We start from the raw sequence: 12,625 nt of genomic DNA, 5'->3' as shown, positions 1-12,625 counted from the left end.
TCTAAGGAAAACCTTGATAAGTTACTTTATCACACCATGCCTGAAATCACACCACGACAGAACTCCCCCTTTGTGTTGGAGGAGTTGTGGAAACCACCATGTAAATAATTACCATAGAATGTGGGAGTGTGATGCTGTTAAACAAGTTTGGAGAGACATTCATGATACCATATAGAGTAATTTTAAATGTGCCATTCCCTTTGACATCAAAACTTTATACTTTGGGTGTATACTACAAGAGTGAGGTGAAGACAGACAAATTTCTCATTAATATGTTGTTGATTGCCTGTAAAAAAAAAAACAAAAAACAGTGACTAGGAAATGGTTAACTCAAGAAAAGCCATCCCTGTCAGCATGAATGGACAAAACACTGGACATTTGCAAAATGGAGAAAATAACTGCACTGGTACATCATAGACTGGAACCTTTTGCTTCATGTCAGGAGAAATGGATTCAATATATGATAATCCAGAGGCCTGATTTTATTTTATAGAAATGAACAATAACAGCTACATGGTCACTCCCAAATATTTGTTTTTCAAGATCTGTTTGTTCTTTCTATTACTTTATTTCAATTGTCCCTTCCACTGATTGTTGAGAAAATTATACATTAGAGATACAGACTTGACAAAATGACTCTGCAGTACACATGTAAACATGAATGAATGTACAATATATGCGTGCATATCAGTATGTGTCTAAGATGTGCATGTCAAAGAAAAGTTTAAAAAGCAATACATAAATAATTATAAAAATTGTTTATTAAGTGCTTTAAAAGCTCTCAAAAATACTACACATTAATATTCTACTTTCATTGAGCTAATTTTTTCCACATACATGTGACCTAATTATTTATATCAAATACTAACTTATTTTGAATCATTTTAACGCTTTGAATGCCAAGTTTTTTGTCATTATGCTACCATGTTTTTATATGAAAAAACAAAAATAATGAATTATAATCAATAAACTGCCAGCAAAGTACAATTTTGTGTTGAATTTTTATGTACGTAAATTATTAGTAGCAACACTGGTTGTTTTTACACTTGTGTAGTGAAAAATACACACTCATACTGCCAAGCACAAAACTGTACTCTTCATAACATAGCTACAAAATTTTTATGCACTGATTTGAATGAGTTTCAATGGTACTTTTCTTTGTTTTGCTCTTAACAACTTTTGCTTATACAGTGTATGGTAGACTCCTGCTGAGCTGAACATGATAAGATCAAATTAAAAATACACACTTGCTGAAATTCATGCCATGTCTATGCATACAGCTAAAATGATCAAAAAATTAAGAATGAAAAGTCAGTCCCTGAGCTTTAGTGTTATTTCCACTTCGTCTACCCAGTGATCATAAACTTATGACTGATCAGTCTCCATGTTGTTTATGTTTACGTTCTTCTCGGTTCGTGTACAGTGGGAGGGTCCCAATGTGGGTAATGGGTGGTTTATGTTAAAATGCCAATATTAAACATATAGATTCGATGTAAATATTAGAATTGAATATTCTTAAGCCTTGAAGTAATTTAAAGTTAATAAATAAACGAATTTCATATAAATATTTAATGGTCGCTGGGGTTTTTTTGTTGTGAACCCCCCTCCGGTTTGCACTGGAATGGAACAGTCCGTGGGCGGGGTCACGGCCGAGGCAGAGCTCAGCAGGCTGTAGTGAAGACAGGACAGGGTTTGCTGTTGTTTTGCTCTGGTCTTACCTCAGTAGCTTCGCACTTTATACGTCCATTTCATCTATTCAGTTCAGAGTGAACTAAAACAGTCAGTTTTATCGCAAAATCACCTTCAATCGCGATTGAAATCGGCTGCATCGAGCGAAAAGAGCCCGGAAAAGGCAAACATGAAATGGATGTTCAAAGAGGATCACTCCTTGGGTAAGGGAGGAGGAGAGGGGGCTGGTTTCAACAAAATACGGATAAATATATACTCTGACCTATTTATTCTGTGAGTGTGTTGTATCTTTTAAAGCATGAGAACATTATTAAAGTCTATACATTGTAATAAGACTGAATGTGAGCCTCGTCGGAGACACAGGTTGGCCTGTCCTTCAGGCTTTTGTTTAGAGAAGAGGCTTTATCGACCGAGCATTACCATAAAAACATCTAAAAATATGCATGTCATCTTGTTTAAAAGCCATTTCACTCGTCTCCACTTTAAAAACTATTCACTAAATCCACGTAGACAGATGTAGCTTCGTGTCTTTGTTCTTTTATTACCACTCGTCGACGACCTGGTTTCAGGCTGATGCTGGATATGGACACATTAAGCTGCTAAGCCTCGATTCTGCTTTTGGGTTATTGTTAGTAACTGGATAATAAAACTGTGCTCTCTGTGTATTTGTCCAATCTGTAAGTATTTTGCTGCTCTCTGCCTTACATTAAACTGGAGGCCTGTGAGGCGTCACCAGGAAAGTTGTTTATTATGGTCAGTGCCAGGCCTGTGGGCTGCTTTTAGATTTGCTTCCAGTTCCTCTTGTATTTACATAATGACTTCTCTGGCCTACTATTGAACAGAGCTCATTGTTGTTGCTGTAATTGTATGTATTTCTACTAAATTAACGCGTGATTAAGTCTGTAGGTGACAAAAAGAGGAGACTAACCTTAAAACAAAACTTTCCTCTGACAAAATCTGATAGTACTTAGCATTTGTTAATGTTTATCGAGTATTTTAATCTTCAGGTTCCTCAAACAAGAGTTAACTTATCAAAAGTAAGTCTGTCTCTGGTTTCCTACATGTTTGAAAGTGACAGCAAAAGATATGGTAATACTTTAGAACAGTATACTATATGGCATTTACTTGTGTGGTGTCAAGATAAAATTGATTTAAATTTTATTTCTGTTGTGTGAAAGTTGTCTTTGTGGATAATATATCCCCATATCCTCAGAAGTGTTTTTGGCTCAGACACTCTAGTGTTATTGTAGGTAATCTTTAAAGACCACATTACCCATAAGCCCCAGCACTTCCTGTTGCAAAGAGGGTGTTACCTCTGCAGACAGAAGTAAACATGATGAAAATCACCAGGCTCTTGCAAAACAAATATGTGGCAAGATTTGTTATTGTATTTATTTAGGCCTATATTATTTTGTTTCCTTATAATAGTGTATTTCACATATTAACAGACACTTAGAGAATTGTCTTTTCTTAAACAAAAACTTTTATTAAATAATAATAATAAGAAAACTTTACTTAAAACAGCCAGGGAAACCATGTTTACATGAAGAAATTGCTTACATGATGTCAAACTTGGTTTAAGATCAATTTAAAAATATGTTTATAATTAGTGAAATAATTCCTTGTTATTCTTTTTTTTTTTTAATCTGAAGTATTTTGGTTGTAGTGCCGTGAAGTTTGCATTTGTACTATTTTCTGTGTTCTTCCAAAAATGTCCCATTTATTTATTACAATAAATCTCATTTACATCTGTTGAAGTGTTATTTATAATTCGATCTGTTTTTAGGTAAAAGACATATTTTTTGACAAGTTTTTTTTACTTTTGTTTCTCACATACTTAGCACATTTTGTTGTAAATTACTAAATAAATGATAAATTAGCCTCATTGGACTAATTTATTTTTAAGAAGATACTTCCCAAAAAGTCACATAGTGTATTAGTTGATGAGGTTTCTATAGCAGTGTCTTATAAGTACACAGACTGACAGGAACGATGGTCCTAATCCACAGTGGCTGGATCTAAATGTCTCTTCTTCAGTTAAGTATTGATTTTTGTGTTTCAAGGGTTTTCCCTTGTGTTTAGAGGAAATTTTAACCAAGAAGTCTCCCTTTGATGAATCATGTACTAACACTAATGTTTTTGGTGTTTTTCTCTAGAACATCGATGCATAGAATCAGCAAAAATCCGCAACAAGTACCCTGACCGGGTCCCGGTGAGTCAGTGCCGTCATACTGCATGTGATTCACAGCTGCGTGTTACTCCCTGTTTTAATCATGTTTGTCTCCTGTCAGGTGATTGTGGAGAAAGTGTCAGGATCACATATCGTGGACATTGACAAGAGGAAGTACCTGGTCCCGTCTGACATCACAGTGGCTCAGTTCATGTGGATCATCAGGAAACGCATCCAGCTGCCATCAGAGAAGGCCATCTTCCTGTTCGTGGACAAGACAGTGCCTCAGTCCAGGTGAGGACCAAGGATCCTGATTGGTTGAGTTATGTTAGAATTTTCTCATGATGGTCAGTTAAGCTGCTAATATTCCACAATTCTAGCCATATGGAACAAAATCTGGACAGAAAGTGGACAGAAATCATTTATAAAGAGTCTCTGATGTGTTTGTTAATAAAAGCACTGGTGTAAAGAAAGGAAGGGTAGCTTATAGTCAATAGGGTTGTGAGAGATTTAATTATTTTTTATTGTTTGCTGAGGGGAAAAAAAGCTGAGGAACAAATCCTTATTGACTTATTACTTTATCGGTGACTATAATAGACGTTTTGTCAGTGCAGGGTCCATTAGCTTAGCAACTTTATCCCACACATCTTGTACTTTGTTGGATAGAAAACTCCCATGTTTAAGTCTGTTATGAGAATAGTTTGAAAAAATAGTGTGAGGAAAAAATATATTTTAATCCACTGATGGCAGTGGCCAATATTTAACAATTTAGATTAAAGTTCTTTTAATAAATTTAGCCTGAAAGACTTAAAAACATTTAAGTTAACACATTTTTATGCCTATAATGAAGATTTTTATGTTTCCCTGGCATAAATGGGGGATGAATAACAAAAAAACACCAAATAAAGAAGTGGAAGATAGTATGAGTTATCGGCCAAATTGTCATTTTCAGTATTGGTATCTGCCCAGAATTTTGCAGGTGGTGCATCCCGGATATCGATACATAGATCACGTGACTTTATCCCAAAACTGCTTGTGCCTGATGTGAATAGATGAAAATTGGTGTGTTTTATAGACACCAGACTCTAGAGGGAGTTAATAAACGTCAGAAGACTCCAGAAGTGACGTGTTAAATGGTTTAATCTCACAGCACTACTGTAACATTCAGTTATGGATGTGAGGACAAACATGGACACTGACAAACTGCTGGTTCTTGACTCTCATATCATGACGCGTCGGGCAGAACCACCAGTTAGATGACACCGACAGCTTTTATCAGCAGAGACACAGTCTGCTTTCATCTCCTGTGTCACTCTTTATCTGGACTTCATGGCATGTATGTCACTGGTGTTTGTTTTAAAGGCAGCATCAGTCAAATTAGGAGCAATAGAAAAGCTAATTAAAAATGAATTTGCATTTACTTGCTTATTGGTTAAAATTAAAGATATTTATTCTTAATTCTGCTCAATGTAGCAAAAGTTGAACAAATGATGAGCAGATCTTTTCAGTAGATCAAATTTCTTTCACATTAAACAGACAAAATATAGTTTATGGTTTAAAAAAACACTTGACATGCAGACACTAATGGTTATAATGCAGTTTATGTACTTGGTTAAAAGTTTAGTACACAACCTAATTCTGTGGGTTTTACATGTATTCTGATTAATGGAGAAATACTGTAAGATACTCATGTCTAGGTTTATGTACACTGTTTGTTAACTTGGTAGCTCCATCCATCCTGTGTCTTTGTAACACTAGAGGGAGCCACTGTAGCAGACAGTTTTCTCTCAGTCAAACATGAGAAGCTGAAGATGAAGGAGCTGCTTGGGTTTCCTTTTTTTTTTTTTTTTTTTTTTTTACAATAAATAATAATAATTATAATAATAAAAAATAAAGGGACAGTACCTGACACTCACTCTTTCCATTCTGTGGTGTAGAGGAACAACTATGTGTATCAAAACAAATACAACTCTTTTAAGTTTGTTGAATATTAATTTACAAAATAGGGTCAGGTGACTAACTACCGTAACAAATGTTACATCATTATTTCTTTCCAGTATAGAAGCTGAAATGGGTTATTTGTGATTTTGATGTATTCTTTATGATCAGAACAAAGATAAACAGTGAATAAACAGCAGAGTTTGTCAGAAATTTAGAGGTTCATTCAAATACATTAGAATGAGTAATACACATGAATAATAATAATTTATGTGCTCATGACCAGGGTTTTCCTACCATTACAAGGCAGGTGCATCATCCTAAAACAGAATAATATAAACTGAATGTGAATAGCATCAAGACTAACTAAAATGACATTTCCGGGACCTGTGAGTTGCAACTGTTTGAAAAAGTTCATATATGTCTATTTATTGGGTTGTTCACAGATACAGCGACATAATATGCTCCAAAATTATGTTAGATTAAGTGCTGTCAAACGATGAAAATTTTAAATCAGATTAATCATGGTTAAATATCATTCATTTTTAATCTATATTAATCACGTTTCACTTTGCACGAGTGAACAAACTCAAGAAAGAAGGGAATATATATGCACTTAACATATTTGTAGCAAGCTGGGCGATGAGTTAGCCGAAGTGCTAGCATTAATCCCCAAGTAACGTATGCTTTCCGTTAATGTAGTATTTTAAGATGGAAGTGCTTCGGTGAAAAGAAAACTCCTCCCTGCAGAGTGTGGATAATACTTTATGTTGGTCGACTGTTCTGTCTTGTTTTGTTTTTTTTTCTCATATTTCCATCCAGAGGGCCAACGTGCTGTTTAGCATCTTCCATCTTTATGGGTTGGTTCTGCTGCCTGTCACTACCGGATCAATTGCACATTTGCACATGTGCGACAGTAACTCTACTTGGACTAACTGCCCCAAATGCGTTGCCAGAGACGTTTAGAGTCATTCTGTGCTGCAGATGGGTTAATTGCATTAAAATTTTCAATCAAATTAATCATGACGATGGATTAATTTGCGTTAATACATTAATTTTGACAGCCCTAGTTAAATTATATATTATTTGTATTTAAAAAGTGTCAAATCTTCTTCATCCATGTGTCTAGATCTTCCACAGACCAGACACTGTTTTTCATGTGTCATCGTTCTCAGTCATATTCTACAGGATATTTAATTTACATGTTCCTTGTCCAGTGGAACATCACACAGTCACATGTCTGTCATCTACAAAGTACTATTATTGCCTAAGGTGATAATTTTAAATATGAAGCTTTTATAGTTGTGTATTTATATATTTGTTTGGTCAAAATAAATCTTCGTGCTTTTAAATTATGTGTATGTGAACATGTATGTGTGTCTAAAATACGAGGAGTTTCCAAACTTGACAAACACTACAGCCACCTGGAAACAGAGAAAACCCAGAATCATCTACAGGTGAATCATGTTGTTAACGTTTAATATAGTCACAGGGACGTCATTCTAGTTTACTGGGGTTAATCTTCATCCAGTGGAATTTATTGTCAGAGTTTAGGACCATCTGAGGAGCATTCCACATCCACATTCAATAAATATTAACCCTTAAAAACCTAGAATTATTTTCCTGTCTTCCAAATGAATTTTTCTCCACATCTAACATGTTTTAAATCACTTGTCATTATTTATTATAATATCATCCTATGCATTTTGCATTTTTCAGTGAAAAGCTGGTATTTTCCTGTATCTAATTTTGTGACCATGTTGACATTCATAAAAGGTCAAAGGTTATTATATCAGAACAGAAAAAACTGATAAAAGTGACTGCAAAATATATCATTAACTGAGCATAAAAACAAGCGTCGACAGTCACTGTCATTTATCAAACTACATGAGTTTTACTGGTGAGTCAATGTTGCAGAACATGATGGTGTTTCCACAATAAATACGGAGCCTCTGAACATCCAAATGGGTCACATCTGAGGACCATGAAAAGCAGAGAAACTGCATTTTACCTGAATTATTTAGTGGATCATAAGTTATTTAACATTTTAGTTCAATAGGTATTTTTGGTAGCTGGTGGCTCTTTAGGTCTTTAAGTGTTGAGTAAATCTTTTTTAATTGAATTATTCTTTGTATATTTCAGTTCAGTTTAGTTTATTTTGAATATGCAACAGAACAAGAGTAATCCTACTTAGTCCATAGAAATAAAACAGATTGCAAGGAAACATGAAAAAAAATATACATATACATGAAAACAAAGTATGACTTCATTCGCACATTTGAAAAGGAGTGGAAGGAAGTTTAACTATTTGACTGTCGTTCTACCGATTGACTGGAGTTGATCTGTTGAGGTGTGTAACTGTGTCTACGTTTGTGTTTCAGCATCACGATGGGGCAGCTCTACGACAAAGAGAAAGACGAGGATGGCTTTTTATATGTGGCTTACAGCGGGGAGAACACCTTTGGATTTTAAAGCAAAGCGCCGGTGGTGAGCGGCCTTACCCACGGCGCCACACTGACACCCACCCACGTCTAATCACAGCCCCCACTCAAACCCCCGGAGAAACTGTGGGAAACCCCGGCGAGATTTCAGAGACGCGAATGCAAGTGGAACGACGGACTGACTGCTCACCTGACTGGATGAACACCAACCAACGAGTCACCGGTGGGATTGTTCTGGCCCATGTTGCACCAGTTCTTTCTAGATTCATAGATGAAGTTGTGTATAGTGTGTCCAAACTTGAATTATTGTGTGTTTGATGTTGTGAATAGAGTGTTTTACTTTTAGAGGAGATCTTGATTTTTGTTTTTCTTTTTTCAGTTTTATTCCGTTTGCTTTTAGTTATGCTTTCCTCTTTGAAGACAATATTTAAAAAAAAAAAGTTAATTATTTGACGGTAAGGTAGCTGGATGACCTAACCAATAAAAGATCAAAATCCAACCTGGAGTGTCTGGGTTTTTTGTTTGGTTTTTTTCAAGTATTTATATGTCAGCAAAATAATTTCCAGCAATAAACTGGTGACAACATATACCCCGTCTTCATCCAAGAGTATCCAGGATCCAAGTAACCCTCACAAGGATTAAGCCGTTTGGAAAAGGGATGAATGGATGTAATTTCATTTGCACTTGATTGAAAATGTAAAACCTATTCATTTTTCCTTATTATTTTTAATTGCATGGTTATTCCACCTGTAATTATTGGAAATGTACAACATAATCAGGTCATTTTAGGCCTTTATTAATCTTTTTTTTTTTTCTGTTTTTTTTTTTAAAGATCTTTTTAAAGGCATTTAATTATCAATAATGTCACATTTTATCATTAAGTAGTGACTTTTCTTACATTTTCAATCAAGCTATTAACATTTTATTACATTATAAACCAATCACAGCATGATTGAATGAAACAGTTACTTTGTATTTTCAAAAGATCCACATTTTAATCTTTTTCTTATTCATCTTGTTGAAATGGTAATCTATTTAACCTTTTTACAAAATTGTTTAACAAAGTTTTATTGTGTTTATCTATTGTATGCATATACTAAGCAACAAAGAACAAAAAATGTCATCAGACTGATCATAATGATAATGTGATCAATAATTGGGTTATGCTGTTTTTTGTTGTGTATATGGTGTAAGTTCAGTTATATACATATATATATATATATATATATATATACACACATATATATATATATATATATATATATATATATATATATATATATATATATATATATATATATATATATATATATATATATATATATATATATAAAGTCAAAATCAAAACAGGAAATCAAAGAACTTTAGGAATAACGTAAAACAGTCACATGATAATAGCAGTTGTGTTTAAATGTATGCAAAAACCTGACACACTGAGCTAAATATGAGAAAACATCCTCCTTCAATAGAGATACTGATGTATACAGATGAAATGTAATGAAATAATGAGTAATTCTGTGTAATCATATCTGAACAAATACGACAAGTTTAACTGTAGGTTCCACAAGCATGATTTAATATGTTCTGACTCCTCCATGAACACATTTATATTTCTGTAAATATAGGCCTTCAAATCATAGACATGTTAACCATAGTTCAATGTACAGGTTAACATGTTTTTATTTGAGTACATGACTCAAGACATTTTTCATAGACCCTTTTTGAAGGACTTTATTCAAGGGTTATTAACCCATAAAGACCCAGTGCTACTTTCGTGGCAGTTCCCAAATGAATTTTCTCATTATTTAACCTTTTTTGAGTGATTTATCACCATTTATTATAATATTGTCTCGTGTATTTTCCCTGTCTTTCAGTGAAAATAACTTATTTTCTAATATCTAATTTACTGATGATGTAGATGTTCATAAAAGCTCAGTTTAACGTTGAGGGTTATTATATCAAAAACAGAAAACTGAAGAAAAAGTGACTTTTTCAGTAAAATGTATCATTAACTGAACATAAACCAACTGTCTCCATCTACTGTCATTTATCAAACTCCATGGATTTTACTGTTGAATCAATGTTGTAGATGACCGTGTTTCCATGTTCACTATGGAGCCTCTGAATGTGCAAATGGGTCATATCTGATGAGCATGAAAAGAAGACAAACTGTATTTTAAACCATTTATTTACATGTATTGATAGGATTAATGGATCAACAGGTATTTAACTTCTTATGTCAGTGAATGATTTTGGTCGCCAATGTGATAGGGTCTTTATGGGTTAATGTCAGCCATCATGGATTGAGCACATCAACAATCTGTGACATTAAAAATGCCTCAGTGAATAGAATAGAATAGAATAGATCTTTATTGTCATTGTCACAGGAACAATGAAAGTCTGTTTAGCAGCTCTGTTTTGTTTAGCAGCAAAAACACTGTATAAAAATACCACAAAAAATACTGGAAAATGTAGGCAATGTGCAAATCTACAGGATAAAATATTAAATATACATTCATTCATTATCTGAACCTGCTTTATCCTCACTAGGGTCACGTAGGTCGCTTGGAGCCTATCCCAGCTACTTACAGGCGAAGGTGGGGTACACCCTGGACATTTCACCAGTTCATTGCGGGGCTGAACATATAGAGACAAACAATCACTCTCACACCTATGAGTGATTTAAATTAACCAATAAACCTATCAGTGCATGTGTTTGGATGGTGGGAGGAAGCTGGAGAACCCACGCAGACACGGGGAGAACATGCAAACTCCACACAGAAAGGTCCCACCCCCATCAACTGGTGCTGGAATCGAACCCAGGACCGTCTTGCTGTGAGGCACAAGTGCTATCCACTGCACCACCGTGCCGCCCATTTTATTTTATTTTATTTTATTTCATTTTATATACATATGCTATTAAAGTGCTTCGAAAAACTACTGAAATATACAAAAAGCTAACTCTATACTACAGATAAGAAATGTGTACAACAAATAAGGATATATATAGGCAATGTAGGATATATAAATAAATAAATAAATAAATATATATATATATATATATATATATATATATATATATATATATATATATATATATATATATATATATATATATATATATATATATAAAACATTGTTCATTAGACTGAGGTGGGGGTCGTTCAGTCATTTAACTGCTTGTGGGTAAAAACTGTGCTTGAATCTACAGAAAATAGTCATTCCTGTTCCAGTGTGACTGTGGATCTACTTATGAGACCTGTTGAATAACATCATGAGTTATGAAATCGCTTGTATTCAGACACAAAAGTTAAATAAAAAGATTTTAAGGAAGCGCTGAGAAACTCACAAGTCATGATGTCTTCAGTAAAGTATATGAGGGAAAAATATTAACACCTCTTTTGGTTTTGATGATGTAAATTTTAAGTGTCAATAATAAATGTAACAGTAGGAGTCTAAAGCATTATCGAACTAACCTCCAGATGTTCTACTATTTTTACATTTTCTAAGTATGTAACTGTAAAAATGATAATATATTAGAATATTTTTAGTCTACACATAAGTGTTTTCAAAACAGAGGCTGAAGGTGTAATATTTAAAGGTAATACTGCATGACCAAATACAATGAAAAGTTATATCCATGACTTGTTTGTGAAGTCAGTCATTTTCTTTTCCTATTTTCACTTCCATGTCTGTCCTCAGGTTTTCTGTGAATATGATATACTAGGTAGTGATAACACAGAACTTCCAGTCACTGAAAATTCAAAGAAAAAACAAATGAAGTAATTTTTTTTGGCCAGTTTTTCTCATTCCTATTGTGTGCGTCCATGTGTCTCCATGTTCATTTATCCTAATGTGTTATATTTAACCGAAACATGAAAATCCCACCCTTTATCTGTGACTTTCATGCTCAGCAGAAAACCTTATTTTACTCTGGGGTCTGATCAAGCAGTAACACATGGACACATTTCATGTTCAACAGTTTCTGCCATGTAAGCAGAGTAACTTATGTGTTATACATATTTGAGAAGGTACACTACCAGTCAAAAGTCTGGACTCACCTTTTCATTTTAATGACATCAGATGGACCACAGATGACCAACAAGTGCTCAGCATCAGTGGGAACTCCCTCAGACTGTTGGAAAACATGTCAGGTGACTACCTCATGAAGCTCATCTGGATGAATGAACTGAATGAACCACCATCAGCCACAGATCATCCTGCAGAGGTGAGAAGGACTGTCCAGGAATGCACAGATTTTGTCCTTCAACCTCCTCTCAGCCACAAGATAAAGTATTAGAAAAATAAATACAACAGAAATAAATGTGATACTTTGAAGGTTTATCAAAGCTGCCACAGTCAATGTGTTCTGTTGACAAAGCTAAAG

At 34.3% G+C, this 12,625-nt stretch overlaps 1 protein-coding gene across 1 annotated transcript; it reads left to right on the top strand.

Annotated features, from left to right (window-relative positions):
• The first annotated feature begins 1,653 nt into the window (after positions 1 to 1,653).
• Positions 1,654 to 8,737, top strand: LOC115414788 (autophagy-related protein 8-like). The gene is given in 5 exon segments (XM_030128110.1): positions 1,654 to 1,892; positions 3,846 to 3,901; positions 3,981 to 4,153; positions 8,179 to 8,222; positions 8,225 to 8,737. Coding segments are annotated over 5 exon segments (639 nt in total). The 5' UTR covers positions 1,654 to 1,858; the 3' UTR covers positions 8,557 to 8,737.
• The last annotated feature ends 3,888 nt before the right edge of the window (positions 8,738 to 12,625 follow it).

This window comes from Sphaeramia orbicularis, chromosome 3, assembly GCF_902148855.1.
Source record: "Sphaeramia orbicularis chromosome 3, fSphaOr1.1, whole genome shotgun sequence".
Taxonomy (NCBI): domain Eukaryota; kingdom Metazoa; phylum Chordata; class Actinopteri; order Kurtiformes; family Apogonidae; genus Sphaeramia; species Sphaeramia orbicularis.
Note: the sequence above shows the minus strand (reverse complement) of the source record. Positions and strands in the feature narration are given on the sequence as shown.